This window comes from Eretmochelys imbricata, chromosome 3 (genome assembly GCF_965152235.1).
Source record: "Eretmochelys imbricata isolate rEreImb1 chromosome 3, rEreImb1.hap1, whole genome shotgun sequence".
NCBI classification, from domain to species: domain Eukaryota; kingdom Metazoa; phylum Chordata; order Testudines; family Cheloniidae; genus Eretmochelys; species Eretmochelys imbricata.
Window position 1 is genome coordinate 196848302 of NC_135574.1, and position 20419 is coordinate 196868720.

The window sequence follows — 20419 nt, forward strand, 5'->3', positions numbered from 1 at the left end:
ACTTATGCAAAATATTCATCAACTTTTCCAAGAGAGTTCTGAAAGCACATCGCTTTTGTCTCAATAAGGGGGATACACAGAGGTCAACCTGAAGAGGTAGTCATCTTTTTTTAAACACACAAGACAAGCACAGTATGATCTAGTGAAGAGGGCACTGGACTGGAATCCAGGACAACTAGGTTCAAATCCTAGCTCCATCGATGGCCTGCTGAGTGACCCTGGGCCAGTCACTTTTCCTCCCTCTGTCTCAGTTTCACCATCTGTAAAATGGGGATAATGATATTGACCTCCCTTGCAAAGAATTTTGGAATCCTACAGATGAACAGCACTTTATAAGCGTTAGCTATTATCATCATAAAAAGGAAAAAAGCTGCACGTGAGACCATGAAGTGCCAAATGAAATTCAAGAACTCCAAGTTTAGTATCCCGCTCTTAACACACATGTTCCCTCCAATGTTCATGAAATTAAAGCAAGAAGGATTCTGATGTTAGCTTAAATTGCTTCCCTACATTGCAAAATATTTTTGCATCCCAACTGGATTTCAATACAGACATATAGAGCAGTTATTTTAATGAGGCAATTTTATTGTTGTTATTGCGGTTTAACGTTTTAGTTTTGGTTTTAACAGCTCAAACTTAACCCACTCCTTTTTCAATAGTCTTAATACGAGTCATATGAACCTTCAAAATCATTAAGTGTCACACACATAAAAGGAAAAACATGACTATGTTCTGACTTACATTCTCTATGACAAATGTCCACTCTTTGTCTTCAAATTCCTCAGCATGGGGATCCTGGAAAAAAAGAAAAAAAAAATCTAAAAATTACCCAGATATAAGAAACTGCAACTGACTCACCATTGCCACTTATTTATTTAGGTTTCCTTATTTGACGGAGATGAGGCACAGAAAAAATATTTTAGCCAACACACAGCTTTCAGTACGTAATACCTCCATAAAACTTTCACTGGCTGTGGACTGGTACAAGCAAGAGATGTTTTCAGAACAGAGCCTACAATTCTACCACCCTTCACTGAGGTTCATCAATTTTTCAATTTAATTTATAAAACCCCTTCCCTCTTGATAACTACACCATAGTCCCACATCTTGCAGAGAACGGAGGCAGAAGCTAAGCTCCTGTCTAGATCAAACATGTAGCTTTTGTACAGCAGAAGTCAAGTCCCTATCCTCATCTTCACATGCCTAAGGACCATCAGTGTGATCAGGAAACATAACGCAACTCTTCAGGTAGAATCTCTCATGTCGCTATAAGTTACACCAACACCCATCCTGCTTGAGAACGACTTCCTTTTTCAGCCAACTCTTGTTCAGGGAATAAGACCACTTTTACCCCCCACAGTAAGATGCATGATGGGCTTCTATGCTAGACAGAATAGCTAAATAACAGTCATGTGAGGAAATGAACAGGGATTCTAGTTTTCCATGATTAAAAAAACAAAATTCTTCCATAAAAAAATTTAAATATGTGTTTTTCTGTGATTAAAATGAAATGCAGAAGTTTAGTTTTCCTAGCTACAATATATGTAGGTATCAGTTGAATGCATGTTTTTCTGAGATGCAGTAGAACCCCATTTATTCAAGCTTCCATTATCTGGCTCTCCCTATTAACTGACCCGCCAGCCTCCTGGGGCTGACAGTGACGGGGCTCAGGCTGTCAGCACTGGGCAGCTGGGGCTTGGGTTATCATCCACCCTTCCTCCAATCTTAAAATAAGAGATGGCTCTTTGCCAGTTCTCCTTGATTATCCCAATTTTTGATTATCCAATCTGGCCCCAGTTCCAATTAGATCAGATAAATGGTGTTCCACTGTAAATTTAAAGCACATTCAAAAATCAACCGCAAGAGGGGGAGGTTGAGCATACTGAATAAGTGACTTTGGTACTTCAGTAAAATTTAGTTAATAGTTAATATGTTTTTATGTTTTCACAAAATGTAAAACTAAAGACTCTCTGTAAAAACACAAATTCCGCATTTTTCAGTGGCAAATGGATTTCTAGGATCCCTGGTAATAAGCTATGTCCATCTCAACTCAGTGATCTAATATACATTAAAGTTATTAGAAATTAAGATCTGAGGAAAACATTAAGTGATTGAGTTCATGCCCTTTCCAACAATAATGCAGGATTTTTCCCACAGAAGTTTTCTATTGCGGTACTTTGTCCAATCTAGTTTTAAATATCTTTAACACAGCAAAATTATACCATTTCCCTTGGGAGATTGTTTCTCATACTAACAGAACCCAGTTTTAGGATTTTTCCCTGATATTCAGACTTTTTCCATTCCTCAATTTCATCCTATTATCCCTACTTATAGCTCTTGAACCATTCAATTATTCCTTTGCCACCTTAATGTTTACCTCTTTCAAATACTTGTAGATGGATGACATATCCCCATAGTCATCATTTGACCATGTTATGCATAAATTCAGTCCCTCAGCCCTTTAATCATTTTTGTTTCTTTTATCTGAATCCCTTCTACAATTTTAATCTATTAAACAAATTTATTCTATCACTGTAAATTGAAGTATAAAACTGAACAGAGGTTTTGCTTCTTTCTTTACCCTAATCCATACCACCTCTTTTCTTTCAAGCGTGCTACAAGACTGTATTATCCTTCTTTCTCAACTCACTTTGAACTACTCTCTTCCTAACCATCCATGCTTTTCTTAATTTTTCATTTTGTTCCAGGTCAATACAGAATCATTAAGGAAGCACTGTGCAACAGTATGTTATCTTCCTTACAAATGGATTGGAGGATCCCTTGACGAGGCATCTCTCTAAAATGAATATAATTAATGACCTTGTAAATAACTAGCTTACGAATAACTGCTGAAAAGGAATACTTAGCGATTTCCACATCAAGAAGTCAGAATACTTACTCTGTTAAATAATTCCTCTCTTTTGTGATAGTGACTGTGTAGTCATATAGTGATTGTGATTCCTCCATTGTGATAGTGTTTCTCTAGAAGTGTCATATTACCCACATTATAAATACTATACTATGCTATGGAGACAGTTGAAGAGCAGTCCTTCCTGAAAAATCCAGCAGGTTGGGCTCAATTTCCTGAAGAGTCCTTGGCACCTTAGCTAGATGAGTTTCAGAGTAGCAGCTGTGTTAGTCTGTATCCGCAAAATGAAAGGAGTACTTGTGGCACATTAGAGACTAACAAATTTATTTGAGCATAAGCTTTCATGAGCTACAGCTCACTTCATCGGATGCATTGTTCTTCATCAGTCTGATTGTTTGCTAACTGTTGTAATGGCGCTATATTTAATGGCTACAAAGGTCACAGCAGTAAAATGTGTGTTTTAAAATATATATGACATCAGTTACTGTGAGGTGCATTTAGAGTACAAAAAGTCAAAACAAATGTTGCCAGCAACTAGCTACAAACCATCCAATATGACTTTAATTAAGTTAAAAAAAAGAAAGAACTATTAGCCATAAGTTATAACAATTTAAGATACACACACAAGGTATATCTCTGGATAGCCCCATGCTGAAATTAAGGTACTTGTAATTATAAGATCACATAATAACATGTGCATCATTTTAATTAACTTTGTAGGACTACTGTACATAAACAAAATTAATGAAATTGTACGATGACTTGGCTGACTTACTGTACCTCATATCAATAGCACATAAACCATTTTCCACCATCCAGCTACTAATACTTGTCATTTTAATGATTTATCCTAGGGTTATTACCTTGTTTTTAAAAAATGCTCTTTAATATAGTATGGAAGCTGCATAAAGAGAGCATTAATCATTCTATGTTTTAATATCCTACTGCCTGATAAAATAAGTGACTAATATCTTTAATATTTTGTCTAGCTTTTTTGGGGGTGGGTGGGGAGGGAGGTTATTTTCTGTGAGAGCTTATACCTCTACCACTTATAAAATCAGGGAACAATCTTGCAACCAAAATCAACAATATTTTTGTTCATGTAGGATCTCATCGAAGGCCCTTTGAAGGAAACTGAAGCCTTTCCATTGACTTCAACTGATGCTAGATCAAACCTGTAATGTTTACAGAATCAGGCCTTTTGCTAGTGTATTTCTGATATCTTATGGATATGGATGCAGTACAGTTTTATATTGCAAAGGTTACTTATTGATTTAGGTGCACAGTTCTCACATGCTGCTAAAGTATGATGTAAGTACTTTTTCATATAATTAATAAAAAATTCATTTTAAAAAATAAAATGACCTAAGTCAAACAGTTAAAATCAAACTACAGTTTTCCTTTTTTGTATTTCTCTAACAAAGTCTTACAAAAATAAAAATGCCAGAAGGCATAACAATACATCATTAAAAGGATTCATATTTAGCACACATGCTGTACGTTTCCTCTTTAAAGCAGATTACAAACTTTATGTATGTGTTTTAATTAAAAATATGTGTTGCTAATCTTTAATATCCCTCAAATATGGAAAACTCTGAATAAATCTATTCACAGGCCCGTCCCTAGGGGGGTGCAGGGCCCGGGGCAGAAGTGACGAATCCATCACTTCCAGGACCGACCTTTCACTTCTGGGACTGGGGAAGCGTGGGGCCCGGATCGGACACCCAGATTCACCATTCTCAAGGGACAGCTCTGCACATACACCTCAGGGTTCTGATGAGATAGCAAACTACTCTTGCTTCATTCTTGTTGCTATAACGATTTATTTAGAATTCCACTGAAGCATATGTATTGTCACTTCCTACTTACTCAATAACTTTGTTGTAGTAGTCATCAATAGGTACCTCTACATTTATGGTTATAATACAGTTTCCATTTCATTCTCATTTCCACACGCTCTGACATGTTCCCCTTTGGGGCTGACATTTTCAATGCTTGCTCTCTGCTAAATGGTGACATGTTTAAAGTTGAGCAAATCCTTTCATCTGTTTTGGATTTACACTGGCAGAAAAAAAAAATCTCCCCCCCAACCCCCGCTTTCAAAATAAAATCTTACTTCTTCTCCTCACTCCCCAACTATTGCCCTCCCACAAAACTCAAGTGGCTGAATTTTGGCGCTTCAAATCTAGTATGTAAGGAGTCCTCAGTGAAGGGGGTATGCTTTACCCAGATTGAAAAAAAACTGGCTAAATAATAGTTATAAAGAAAAAAAAATCACTTTAGCCCATGTATAGTAACATCTAAAATTTTTAGTCTACTGAAGCCCATCCGGCGGACATACCACAATGCATATATTCCTTCCCTACTTGTGAAGGACCCAGAAAGCACACTACAACTTATCACCTGTTTGTAACCGGGTTGTGATACAGTTGATTCAAAATGTGGTGTTCGAAGAGCAGTTTTTCCTGTAAAATCCAGCAGGTGGGCTCAAATGCCCATAGCAACCTGTAAAACTCTGGCTCACCTTAACTACACCAGTGTGTCTCAACAGGACACACATAATGAATAAATACAGCAAAAGTTGTCTAAGGGGAATAAATTCCATACACACTCAATGGCAAATGATGCTTAAATCTTGAAAAACAGAGGCACACAGGTAAAGTTGACATTAACCTGCCTTAACGTCCCTCTAAGCCCAAACCCTGTTCACCCTAGCCCCAGCACATAAGTCTACACTACACAGGTTTTTAGTTTTGTTGACTTTTTAGTTTTGTTTATCAACATGCCCTGTACAAACAATTACATTGTTTGCCCAGTATTTATTACGGTTTCATCTTGAAATGGGAATTACGAGCCCTTAGATAAATGGACTGAAAGACTGTCAAATTTCACTTAAGCTTCTGTAAATTGCTCTTCTTCCTTTACAAGAACTTATTTTATAAATGTAAAAATCAGCACTCTGAGGTTAACCTCAAGAGATAACCTTGTCTCCCCCACTTCTCTTTTCTAATTTATCTCATCTCTCTCTCCTCACCTTCTCACACTGCTACCAACCACACCCTTATCTCCACCCTCCACTAACTCCATTACACATAAATCTCAAAAAACTTTCTAGATACCTAATAGCCAGAGGGCTACAATGAAAGAAGCCACCCAACGTCCAAGAGCAATATGCACATGAGAAGCCAAGCCTCCCCGCAACTTGCTGGGGAAAGGATAGGATTCCTACAAGAGTTCAGCCCAAGAACCCTGCTTTGGGACACCATCTTTCTCGGCTTTGGCTAGTAGTTCAGAAGCGTAACTGTTGTCTCCTCACAGGGTCATTAGAGTCTGTGATACACCAGCCTTTCTGACAGAACAGTCCCTGGCAGTGCTAGGTGACAGGCTCAGGAAATCTCCTGCCCGCCCTGTTCCAGTGCCCCTGTTTCCAACTGTCATGGAAGCTACAGCCCTCCTGAGCAAGAGAAAGGGGAACTGCAGCAGTAGATTCTAATATAGCAGATTTCTCACTCTGCACTCTGTTGCTCAGAGCTCACCTCATTCAACACAGAATTTAACAGAGAATTAGATCCCTGATATAGAATCAATGGGAGGATTCCAAAAGCCCAGAGAAAGGCTAGCAGTCTCCATTAAATTCTGTAGGTCTTCGAAGTAATTTCCATATTTGCAATGGTAGGAGGAAACGGCGAGAGAACAATAGCTGGGCAGCAACTTCCCCAACCAACAGCCATTTCGAGTCGAGTGAGGTTTGTCAAATGTATCAGTCACCTCAGCACATCCTTTCTTACTCCCTTTCACTTGAGCTGTTGGAGGGTGTGGCCTGGTCTATACTACTAGTCGACCTAACTCTGGAGGGTCTACACTAAAATGTAGCTTCCGCTGATGTAAGTTGCCCACTACACTGACATAATAACACCACCTCTGCGAGAGGCGTAGTGCTTAGGTTGATGTAATTAGTTTGATGCAGCGTCAGTGTAGACTCTTACATTGCCTGTTGCTGCCTTTCAGACTCTTCTGGCTGTCAGTCCCTGGAATCTGACAGCCTGAGCACTTCCCTCTAAGGCTGAGAGCCCAAACCCTGCACTGGAGGCCGAGCTCCAGCTGTCAGTGCCCCACAATGCCCCACACTGACAGTTAAATTGGCGCAAGCACACCTGGTGAGGCCATGCACCACTGACAGAAAGAACATAGTGTGAACACACAAAGCCAATTTAATTACTGCGGTGGCTGTATGTCAATGTAACTTAAGGCGGCTTAATTTTGCCCTGAGTGTTCAATTATGCTACTCCATACCAGTCTCCAACCTTGGGTCCTCCTTCTGCCTCTGCATTTATACATAGCTTTTCTAAGCTGCAGAAGATTTAAAAACTGTCCCAAAACTTGTCAGTTTTACTGCTGCTTACAAGGAAGAGATCTCATTAATAGCCTAGAAAACCTGTCACAGTTTTCATTCTGCAGAGTCCTGGGAAAGCTTTCAGCTGCATCAGAGGCACTGGAGTTGTTCATCTGCAGATTTAGGAGACGGCACTGCACTAGTTTAGACTCAGGTCACATTCAGCTTGTTTTCTTCTCAATTATATGGATCAGAAAAAATATTTTTAAAAGGTTATATTTTGCAGACATTTATGGCATTAGCCCCCCACAAACCCAGAAAACCTTACTGATCACAGTAGTCAAGCGCACTTGTCAAGTCTTCACTTTACGGGTCTTACAACTTACACACTATGAGGTCTAGACTGCCATTTTCTCTACCACTGAAGATCCACCACTGTGTCAAGACAAGCCACTGTTCTCGTCTAAACTGATACAAATACATTCGGCATTTAAAGTGCAAACCTTAACCTCTACCAGAGAATCACATTAAATAAGTGGTAGCAGACTGAAGGGAAGTCTTCCTTGGGGAAATACTTATTGAAGCCCCTATAAAAAGCTTGGTTTGACTGGTAATGTTGTGGGTACTTGTTTCATTGCTGCTTTGTATGAATGGTTCTCTCCAAACTTTACTTTCTCGTGCAGCATGTGCCTCTCCCTATTCTATCCCGTCTTGTTCCTTACCTGGCAGTAATGGCTCCTTGCATTTCAGGGACTTTCACACAGTATTTCTGACACACACAGTATTTCGGGACTAAGTTAAAAAGGGAGCTACTGAATTAAAGTTCTCTGAGCTACAGCCTTCAGATGAAGTTGCTACTGCTAATTCTCTTCAAGCAGCAACATGAGCTTTAGACACTTTAAAAACAAACATACTTTTGGCCAGTGTGTACATGTCACTGTGAATTCTTAATATTACAGTTCGTGACTTACTCCTATGTACCTAAAAGAAATGTATCCTCTTTTTCCAGAGCTCTCACAATCAGGAGAGTCTGGTGGATAATTATTGTTCCATGGCAAACTTCAACATTTTTATCATTCTGAAGTAACAGACCAAACTCTTCATGCAAAGCATTAATACACATCTTTGTTTTAGTATTCACATGGAATCACTCTACCTTAGTTTTATAAAATAAAAATTCATATTTTCACCCTATATGTGGTGCTTGGATACTGATACATACACTTGAAGCAGCACTCTGACCTTCTCTTCACACATGCATTGTACCAATTTAACTAAATCAGTTTAGAAATTGATTTAATTTTGGTGCAACCCCTGTGTGGGTGTTGTTTAAGAGTGCCTTACATTGATTTAGCTTACCGACTTAATCTAAAGTGATATAAACCTATTTAAGAGAGTCCACATAAGAGGGTTGCACTGATTTAAGCAAATAAGGTTTTAATAGCTCGAGTTAACTTGGTACAACTTTAGTGTGGACATAAAGCCTGTACCAGTTTTGAAAGAATTGGGATCTAGGGCCTCTAATTCAGAAAATAATCTAAGCATGTGCATACCTATTCAGCAAAGCTCTTAATTTAGCACATGCTTCACTTTATATTCCAGTGGGACTTCAAAACATGCTTTAAGTTAAACATGAGCTTAAGTCCTTTGGTGAACACGGATGGACCGCTGAATTGACGGTTAGAGGAATAAACACAAGTTTGGGGAAAAGGCACTAGTACTAAACTCTAACTCCAGCTCTACCACTGGCTGCGTTTCTGTTGGAATATCTACCTCATAAGGTTGCTGGTAGAGTTAATTAGTTAAGGCTTGTACAGTGCTTTGAACACGTATTGTAAAGCAGTGAAGGCATTAGTAAATAACTCCAATATACATATCCTGCTGTGGGGCATCATTATACAGATTAGATTATTGCATTTTGTTTAATTATAGTTAACATATACTTTTCAAAATCTGCATTTGGGTCTGACATGAGGCGGAGAAAGAGGCTAGGAAATTTTAAAAGGTGGCCTAAATTAAACACGGAAGGGCTCTCGCTATTACTTTACAGTCTAACAATAAATATAAAACTATTAAGACATTCTGTTACTCCTCAGTATTTAAATATTATATCACAATTAATGAAGGTGGAAAAAACTTAAGTTTTATGATAAGCACTGTTTGCTCATACTATGAGTATTTAAGAATCAAGCAAAACATGACTGTACAACTGTTAATAACAGCTCATATTAAGATAATAACTGTAAAAACTGGTTTAAATTATGACTGATTATGAAACAATCCCATAATTAAAATTCCACTTGGCCCTACAAGAATCCTAAAGCAGGTTTCGGTTTTCTCCCTATATTCGGCACACATCCTTCTTCAAAGTGAAAAGGGTGCGAGGAGAAAGGGATTTTCTTGTCTCTAAGTGAAGCTTTCTCCCATTATGAACCTTTCTGGGTGCTGCTGAAGCACACCTACTAGGATTATTTACCATGAAGAGATGTGAGGGTGCCAAAAGTACTGTAGCTTGATGGTGTCCTTGCCATAATACCATTATTCTGTGCAACACTATATATCAGCCTAAAGAATGGTTTCAACTTATACTATATATAGTTAATACGGGCTATTGGCATCACCATACTTTCCACTCTGAAGGATAGGAGACAGATGAATTCAAACCAAAATAAAATAAACCAGTTAAATGGATTATTACAGTACGGGAGCATGCTCAGAAGGTGCATGTTTCTCTCAATTTATAGATAAACACAACTCTACATCATGGGGTATACAAAGGGTACGAGGAAGAGAAGGCTTTGTGAACACAAACTAGTCTCTTGCTTGACTGAATGCATCCGATGAAGTGAGCTGTAGCTCACGAAAGCTTATGCTCAAATAAATTTGTTAGTCTCTAAGGTGCCACAAGTCCTCCTTTTCTCTTGCTTGGGACACTGTTTATCTAAAGCCACAGTTTCATCAGCAAATTGAGTCTTTCTGCTAAGGAGAAAATGGCCTAAGAAGAATTTAAAAGACTTAAATGAGAGGGATACTCCTTTTTTATTAGGCAATGAGTTCCCAGATGCGTGCACCGTTGTTAGCTGGTGCACTGCCTAATAAAAACAGAGAACCCTTGTACCCAATACATGCAATGGAGAGGCAAAAAGGAACTGAGGTGGTGAGAGCAACAAATGTATTTCCCCCAGCATCGTTCAATTTTAAAAATTAACTTTATAGGCTTTAGCTTCAGAAGCAGCCAACAGCTATAGATTACTCACACACACATATTCACAGTCATCCTGCTGTCTTTGCCATGAGGCTACTTCACACTTCTCCTCCTGAATTCAGAAGATCCTAACTGACTGCAACTTACTGTATCATCTTAAATTTAAAATACCAATGTAGAGCTCTAAAACACCTCCCAATTCAGTTTTTTTAAGTCAAGCTTAAGTCTAATGTAGGCCACCTTACGCCTACTCTCAGCACACACCATCCACCACTACATTCTAACATGATCACCTTATACCACAGAAGCCTCCCTTCCAGTGAGCTGTGTAGAAACTGCTTGAAAGTGTTTGGTATGTAAAATCAGATGGTAGCACCTGAATCAAAGCGTAAAGTTCATCTGTTAAGAGCTGTACCCTGGGTTGTCTGCAGAGGAAATTTTCAAAGACACAAAGGGAAGATAGGTGTCTAACACTTCTGCCCACCCCTACTTCTGCCTTTGAAAAATCTTCCCTTCAAATCTTAGTTACTCGTGCTATTTAAAACTTCTGTGCTCAGATGGGTGCCCTTTAACAATTCTAAAAAAATAAATAATTTGTGGATGTGAGAGAAAAAGAATGAGGAACTGGCAATTTTTTCCCTTTCTAAGGGCTTGTCTACACTACCAAGTTTTGCTGACAAAACTTATGTCGACACCCAAAAGCCAACAAAACAAAAATTGCCGAAGGGCGTTCATACTTGCTCCCTCTGCCGACAGATCACGTCCACATTGGGGACACCATCATTGACAGGGTGAGCAATGCACTGTGGGTATATATCCCGCAATGCAGTGTTGTGGGAAGGAAGAGCGGATCGCTGCACATCTTGGGATTCTCTCCCAATTTCTCCCTCAGCCCCCTCCGCTGCCGAGAGCAGCATCATGAGTAGCTCTGTGAGCTCTCCGTGTTGAGGAAAGGCAAAGCAGCACAGCAGTCTGTCCCCCTCCCCCTCCAGCAGCAGTCTGTCTGCTTTTGTGTTCTGTTATGCCCTGCACAAGGGAGCATTCCAATGATTCACTCTTTGTTTGTTCCCCAAATGGAGCAGCACACAGATACTTCGGAGCTTTGAAAGGGGAGGGGTGCATGCCTGAAGGGCAGCAGAGATCAAAACACTGAGCAGAGCAATCAGGGCAGGCATTGTGGGATACTGGCGGAAGCCAGTTCTGTCGACAAAACGATCAGCAGTGTCTACACTGGCTCTTTGTCGACAATAAATGGAGGGGAAAAGACAAAAAAAGTCTCTCCTAGGAGTGGAAGTTTTTTGTTGCCAATACTGGGCATTTTTTGCTACAAAAGTTCCATTATAGTGTGTACACTCTTGCTGTTTTGTTGCCAAAAAGCAATTTTTGGCGACAAAACTTGGTAGTGTAGACAAGGCCTGAGACCCTATATCTGTATGATAAACCATATGTACTGCTGACCCCCCCCCCCAAAAAAAACAAAAAACAAATTACCACCACTATAGGAATGAAGTCTATTCCTAGCCAGAAAGAAAGAGTAATTTTTCCACCAAAGTATTATTTTGGTTCTTAAACCTAGGAAAAGTGATACTGTGGCTTTAACCTTCACAGTTCTTCACAAATAGTATATTCATATAGCTTTTCTGCATGTGACTTACATGACACTGAATATTTCTCATTATATATATATATATATATATATACACACACACACTCTTTATATATATATATTTGCAAGTGATTTAAAATAAGTTAAACCTGTATTGCATAGTGACCCTAAAAAAGAACTTCTAAGGTGATACATAAGCCAAAAAGCATTTCCTGTTCTATGAAAGCATTACAAATCACAAAGGTAAATTTCACAATACTACTTCCTTCCCATCTTGGTTGACAATTTCAAAACATAACTGAGATAGAAATGTAGAGTATGCTAAAGAAAGAAGACAATCTTACAGAACAGAAAGAACTTTTTATTTAAATTAGCTAGCAGGACAGAAACTAGAAATAGCTGAGAAAGGTTGATGAATTTATATTTCAGTACCATGCTTCTCTTAAATGACTTGGAGCATTATAAAGCTTTATCATCAATCCAAAAATCAATTTGATGAATATCTTTTGAAATGGGAGTGGGCAGGAGGAGGTATCACCTCTTCAATACGCAGCTGTGCATGTGTGTGAAATACAAACATAATGTACGAAACAAGCTAATAGCACAAAATAAGGACTTTTAGATAACAAAATATCAGGTCTCTTGACTAATCACATACACTTTACTCGTAAGTTCTCAAGTATACACTGGTGATTACCGAAGAGGATATTCCTAATATTCTCATCAGTACTTGAAGCCTAGATTTATCTCCTAATCCTACCAGTAACATATTTCAACAGCCACTCCAAATTCAGAGCCACTACCCTATGTATCATGTCCCAAAACACATGGCTATTTTGGAGTCTGCTCTATTCCTACACTACTATTTCAGATCACTGCTTACCAAACAGCAGCACTGTGTTAGTACGTTATCTTTGATTCTTATAAAGCTTGTAAGAGCAACATGTTTCACTTTGCCAACATGGATATAAAGCCGGCAGCTTGCCTGTGATCTTAATACTTTAATCAACACGAACAATTGCTGTTTGTTAGAAGACAGGGCCACATTGAATATACTCATGCCAAGTATTAAATCTATAGCAGACTCTCCCTTCACACTGAGTTCTTTTTAGTGGATCTTTCACTTCCACTAAAGAGCTGTTAAGACAGCCAATACTTTTTGACCTTTAGGACTTCAAGTGTTAAAGCCTTCATCTTTCTGGTTAAGGACCAGATATAAATATGACTGCCTTCCAAATCAATTAATCCACTCTTCAACTGTCCAGAAGGATTGTTACTGTGTGACATTAGGCACTTCCTTTTTCACTTCTCCACCAGCAGCCAACCCATGGGGTAAGTGTGATACGTCTGCAGCACTTCCTGACCATCTCAGCCCAGAGTAAGAGAGACTGGGAATCAAACGCAAAACTTCCAAAGGGCAGAGTACAGCACTACACTTACCTAACTTGACCCCAATGTTCTTTTTCTACTACAGAAGAGATTAAGGATTTCCCCCCCCCATTTTCAGGGGCCCTGTACCTTATCTGTTTTAAAACATATTTTATGGTATTTATGGGATACAATTTTTTAACCCATGTGTAATTTTCTTTTAGGGGGTGGGGCCAGAGAGAAATGAAAAGTATTCAGCGTTAAACTAAAACAGCTTTAAAAATGGATCAGGAGAATGACTATGCCCTCTCCTTCCTGGCTGGTGAAACCAGGATTACACTGTGCCTGTAAAAAGAACAGGAGGACTTGTGGCACCTTAGAGACTAACAAATTTGTTTGAGCATAAGCTTTCGTGAGCTACAGCTCACTTCATCGGATGCATTCAGTGGAAAATACAGTGGGGAGATTTATATACATAGAGAACATGAAACAATGGGTGTTACCATACACACTGTAACTAGAGTGATCACTTAAGGTGAGCTATTAAGCAGAAGGGGGGGGGGGACCTTTTGTAGTGATAATCAAGGTGGGCCATTTCCAGCAGTTAACAAGAACATCTGAGGAAAAGTGGGGAGGGGGTAGGGGGGGAATAAACATGGGGACATAGTTTTACTTTGTATAATGACCCATCCACTCCCAGTCTTTATTCAAGGCTAAGTTAATTGTATCCAGTTTGCAAATTAATTCCAATTCAGCAGTCTCTCCTTGGAGTCCGTTTTTGAAGTTTTTTTGTTGAAGAATTGCAACGTTTAGGTCTGTAATTGAGTGACCAAAGAGATTGAAGTGTTCTCCAACTGGTTTTGAATGTTATAATTCTTGATGTCTGATTTGTATCCATTTATTCTTTTACGTAGAGATGTCTCCGATGAAGTGAGCTGTAGCTCACGAAAGCTTATGCTCAATTAAATTTATTAGTCTCTAAGGTGCCACAAGTACTCCTTTTCTTTTTGAGAATACAGACTAACACAGCTGCTACTCTGAAACTGTCCCTGTAGTAAGGGTGATGTCACGTCCTCTGTTTTCTTTGGCATAAAATGTATGTTTAGAGCTTTTAGGCTTAGGACAAGGTTTAACTACATTTGCTTACTGATTAAAAAAGAAAGATCAAGTAACAGGGATCAAGTCAATATATCTGAATTATAAAAGTTGTGATTCTCACTTATATTAAGTACTCTGGCAGCGCAGAAGGGCCTTGAAATGGGTATAACTGTTATTTACACTCGCTTTAAGATGACTTTACACTGCCAAACAGGGCCAGATTTAGGGGCAGGTGAACCAGGCAACAACCTGGGGTGCCAGGCTCGGAGGGTGCTGGGCTTGGGGTGCGTTTTTTGTTGTTAATAGAATGTTTGAAGTAAAATGTTTCAGGTATTTCATATGTGGATTTATTTTTCCACTGACCTCCTAGAATGTTCTGGACCTTTGTAGAATCTCATGGAACCTTCCAGACTTTCTGAGAATTACATTTTCCTCAAACCTCCTAGAATGTTGTCAGTCATGCCCTCATGGATATATAAGGGGAAGGGTGTTACCAGTTAGTGAGATATAAGAACAAAGTGAAGTGAGAGACCAACTGCGATATTGTGAACCTTGTTTTACTGTGTAATTGTGAAAGTGTACTTGTGTGTTTAAGAGTGTAAGTAGTGACTAATAAAGGACATAGTTAATGAGATGCCAGAGATATATATCGAACCCCTGTCTAAGCAACAGTATAAAAGAATACTGTTATTTCTTTTGCCATGCTTAACACACGTTTGATGACTTTCTAAGACTGCAGAACATAGACTTTTGCTCTCCCTAATATTTTGTTTTCCCCTGTAGAAAATAAAAAATGCCCCAAAAAATAGCCGTCAGCAGCTCAGTATACAAAGTGAAAAGCTCAACTGCAATCTAGTTTGCAGCAAAGGGCAGATTTGATGGGAAAATATCTGAAACAGGACAACACAGACCAGGCTTTAGGCAACAGCGATTGTCCCAGTGCAGAAGAAATTGAGGTGCAAAGCATAAATGATGGAAGTCCTATTACTAAGGAATTAGCAGATTTACCTGAAGATAAGGAACGGAAATGTGAGGAAAGTGATGGAGAATTGTCCAATTTTCCTGGTGGCATAAAGGAAACCGATAAAGAAGAATGTGGCTCACATAAAAAGGAGAGTAATGACAAAGAAAAACGTGGTTTACACGAAAAGGAGAGAAATGATAAAGAAGAATCCACCTCGAATGATGACAGAAACAGCAGTGAGAAAAACTACATACCACAAACGTCTACATCAGATCCTGCTTCATGGCTGGTGATCCTAAACTCTGACGATATTGAACGAACAATTTTGAACGGACTGGGGAAAAAAATCGAGAATATGACATTTCCAGTAAATAAGCAGAAGCGACTCTTCTCAAAGGTCACACTGCGAAAGAGTGCTCAAGAAAATGAATTGGCGTTGACTAGTTTACTCATAATCAACTGACAAAGTGTTCTGGTTTTGTTGCAAAATATTTGACAAGAATGTCAGATCGTTGCTTGCACTATCCGGGTACAATTACTGGCATAACTTAGCTGATGCTCTGAAGCAAGATGAAAAATTGCCCAGCCATTTTATGGCCTACTCCAGATGGATGGAGGTCAAGTCCAGACTCAAGCTGAACAAACAAACAGTTGCAGAAAACCAGCACATTATTAATGCAGAAACCCAGCATGGCAAGAATGTACTCTAGCATCTGATCTCAATTACCCTCTTCCTGGCAAAAATAAGTTGGCTTTCTGGGGCTCCTCTGATAAGTTGTTCACTGAACAACAGTAATTTCCTCAGTTTGGTAGAGCTCCTTGGGAAATACATCGAGTAGTTCGCAAAGAAGCTATGGACCATTTCTGCAGCAAAACAATTCAAAATGAAATGACTGACCTTACGGCAAGGAAGGTGCTTGATAACATATTGATACAGCTTGGCAAAGCGAAGTACTGTGCTGTAATAACGGACTGCACTCCCGACATTAGTCACAGGGAAAAGATGTCATTTACAGTAAGATTTGAAGGCGACGAGGATGGCTGTATCCAAATAAAGAAACCCTATCTGTTTCCGGTCTGTGGATGACTCCACTGGAATAGGTCTAACAGACCTGTTTATGAATGTTTTGAATGAGAATAAAATAAACCTTCAGGATTGCTGAGGGCAAGGCTACAACAACGGTGTGAACATGAAGGGAAGAATCAGTGGCATCCATGCCAGGATCCTTGCGCTGAATCCAAGAGCTTTCTTTGTGCCTTGTGGCTGCCATTCCCTCAGCCTGGTTGCGTCAGATGCAGCAGCATCTTCTTTAGATTCAGTATCTCTCTTCGGAGCACTGCAAAGGATATACAGCCTGTTTTCAGCATCAACTATCAGGTGGAAGATCCTCACGGACAATGCTACAAATCTGACCATGAAGCCACTAAGTGACACTCGCTGGCAGAGCCACATTGACAGCATTAGGCCAGCGAATTACCAAGTGACTGAGGTTTACAATGCCCGATGGAACTGGTGCAGTCAAGTAAAGCCGAGGCTGGAATCCGACACGAGATTCAAAGCCTGGCAAACTAGATCATTGACTTCAAACTTCTGATTTAAATTGTGGTTTGGCACGATATCCTGTTCCAAGTAAACACTGTAAGCAAGGCATTACAAACTCAGTCAATGGACATCGCAAACATTACTACTGTGATGAGCAGCTGCTTTGATTTTGTTGTGGTCTACAGAGACAAAGGATTTGAAGATGCCATCATTGCTGTAAAAAAAAAAATGGCGGAAAACGTAGGCGTTGAGCCCGTCTTCAAGGAAACTCGTATTCATTGGAAGAAGAGACAGTTTGGTTACGAGGGCAGAGATGAGGTGATGGGAAGGTTGGAGGAAAATTCAATGGAGACTTCTTTTTTTGCTCGCTCGATGACACTGCTCAAGCATCCACTGAAGAAAGGTTTGGACTAATGACGCACCACAAAAAGACCTGGGGTTTTTGTATGACCTTAGTAAGCTGCTGGTGGACAGGAAGACACTCTTGAACAATTATACAGACCTGCACCAGATGCTGACACATGGGGACACTTTTCCTAATGTTTGGATAGGTTTGAGGATTCTGTTCTCACTGCCAGTCACAGCTGCGGATGCTGAGTGCAGCTTTTCAAAGCTCAGGCTCATTAAAACATATCTTCGATCGATGATGGTCAAAATGGCTTGAAAATGCCACTGGCCAGTCTTTAGACCTCCTCGACGCTGTGCTTCATTTCGCGAGGGCAAAGGCGAGAAAAGCGACTTTTGGAACTAAAGGACTAGGGTTAACATTCTAAGGCTGTCACCTACGTTACACTATTTAATACTGGTCCACCCAATGTTGGTGCACAGTTCAGTTTCTTCATGTTAGTACATTTCAGTCATTCTTAAAATTAAAAAGTTTCTATAAGCTTAGAGGAAATGATTTTTTTTATTTGCTTATATATGGCATGTATAAATACCGATTTATAGATCCTAGCATGCAATTCCATCTTATATGACAGGGATATGATAGGGATAAATCATGCATGCAAATCATGCATCAAAGTCATGAAATGCAATAAAAAATAAGATATTCAAAAGTTTAACAAACAGAGGGGAGGTGCTGAAGATAATTCTCCTTCGCCATTTGATCAAGGGCTGGCCCTGCTGCCAAAGCACCATACAGGGGCCTCAGTGTAAATAAGAATTGGGACTAAATGTACAAAAATTGATAAGAACACAGATTCACTGTAATAAAACCATTTTGAAATACTAGAACAAATAGCATTTCTTTAATCAGACCACACAAAGACCTAAAATTCTCTCTGTTATTTAAATGTTTCCCATCAACATAGTTCTGTTTTCCAGGAATTCCTAAGATAGCAATTAAACAAGCACTGTGACGGTTTTATAACATACCTGAAATGCTATACTATTTGGAGATAGATTCTGTTTCAGAACAAATGTAACGAGGAATACGAAGACTGCAACGATGCAGCACACAGTCAAGGCACAAAAAGTTTTGACTCCTACCAGCTTAGTGTTTTTAGGCAAAACGGACTACTCTGTATTACAGTTGTATGGAAAATTAGACTGACATTCTGAAAACACATAAGCATGTACTTAATTTTATGGACGCAAGCAGCCCTGAGGAGTTCAATGGGACTATTTGAATGTGTTGGTTAAAGCACATGGCTAAATGTTTGCAAGGGGTCTTAATTCTCTCTCATACTTAAACTGTGAACTTGTAGGTATGCACATAATGACTTGACATGAACCACAGGATCAGGTCCCACGAAAGAAGGCGTTTCTGTGTGTAAGTCTTCAGGAAATATCTTATGCCTTATAAAATGAGTTAAAATGAAACATTAAAAACCTACCTTAAAAAGTGTCACAGTGATTTCAATGTTTTCAGGAACAGGCCACACCACCACACCACGGTACGGATTTTTGATTCCAGGTTGCCAGCTATGGGCCTAAAAGAAGAAAAGAAACAATAATTGAGTCAATCATCATAAAACACCTGCTCCAACGCCCCTGGAAGTCAGCGTGTGCATGCATGCATGTGTATTGATGATTAGCTCCAAAAAAAATCCCTGCTTTCATAAATTTATAGTTCTATTAAACACAATAAGACAAACCACTGAGAACAGAAGGAACTCGCACCATTGATGGGAGTTACGCAGTCACACACATGGCTCTCTCTAGCCAGGTGCTGAGTGCTCTGGTCCTGATCTTGCAAAGCAATTAAGCACAGTGCCTATACCAGGGCCAGAACATTGAGCATCCTGCAGGTACAAGTTCATAAAATGGTGAATACAGACCTTTGGCACATGTTTCAGACTATGGAATGCTTTCCTTTAAAGCAAATAATTAAGAGTTGCTATTGTGCACGCTCAGTAGCCATATTCAGATTTTAATAAAACTGACTTATTTTTGTTTTATTTGAAAAAAATAAAGCACCAATTTATAGTACACACTAAATGCCTCTGAAACATTTAAACCTATAACATGTGGAGTGGCATACTTTCCACTAAAACAGTGAACACCATGAAGTGTGAGTTTCAGAATCTAGTTCAATTAGTATGGAGGAAAACTTTAGATAACTATGGAAATATAAATGAATATATGCTAATATAAGGGGGGCCGTGGAGTAGCATGGTTGTTTCTAACTACCTGTTTTTCTTATTTTGAGAAAGTTATAAACTATTGTTATTTGCATCAAATTAACTGAGTTTTTAAATTCTACAGTATCAAACATTGTTCATTTTACAAAAAGAAAAGGAGTACTAGTGGCACCTTAGAGACTAACCAATTTATTTGAGCATAAGCTTTCGTGAGCTACGGCTCACTTCATCGGATGTTCTTTATATGTTCTTTGCAACATCCAGCACTTCAGTGTATGATTTTTATAACAACACTATTACTAGCATAAGGCTAACGTAACTTGGGTCACAGGTACAATAAACTCAAATATAATTACCCTGGTTATAACACATTTGGAGATAGGATGGTGTTACTAAGAGTACACATTGGGTTTTGTAGCAATTAATTGTTATGGTGGCACGACCCTGTTGGCCATGTCAGTAAACTATAATTTTCAAGAGGGTTTTAAAAGGTCTCTTCTGGGTTAAAATTTAGAGCAGATACCCCACCTCAAAATTAGCCAGCTGCCCAGTGGCCAATTTTAGCTACAGAATTCAATACACCATGGTGGGAAAGATAATGATTGAAAAACATCCTCATTTAGTAGAAGAGGGAAACTAATTCACCACTGCTGTGCATTATAAACAGTGCTTCATCTCACATGATAGTCACACATTTGGCAGCCCTGTCAAGCACTCCTGCAGCCTGCATAGCTCCTCACACATCCAGCTTCGTTATCAAAAGGAACTGTAGTAGTTCCTTTAGGCCACCAGAGGACACTACGTTGCCTCTACCACAGGCAGCCTATCCGCCTTCTGGCTCTGTTCCC

The 20419-nt window shown here is 39.3% G+C and overlaps 1 protein-coding gene across 4 annotated transcripts in view; it reads right to left on the reverse strand.

Annotated features, from left to right (window-relative positions):
* EHBP1 (EH domain binding protein 1) overlaps nucleotides 1–20419 on the reverse strand; it is a 320086-nt gene that overhangs the window by 237437 nt on the left and 62230 nt on the right. For all 4 annotated transcript variants that reach the window (XM_077814056.1, XM_077814055.1, XM_077814053.1 and 1 more), the window contains 2 exons: nucleotides 18825–18920; nucleotides 742–795 (listed from right to left, as the gene is read on the reverse strand). In XM_077814056.1, coding sequence (XP_077670182.1) covers nucleotides 742–795; nucleotides 18825–18920 — 150 coding nt within the window. The remainder of the gene's footprint in view (nucleotides 1–741; nucleotides 796–18824; nucleotides 18921–20419) is intronic.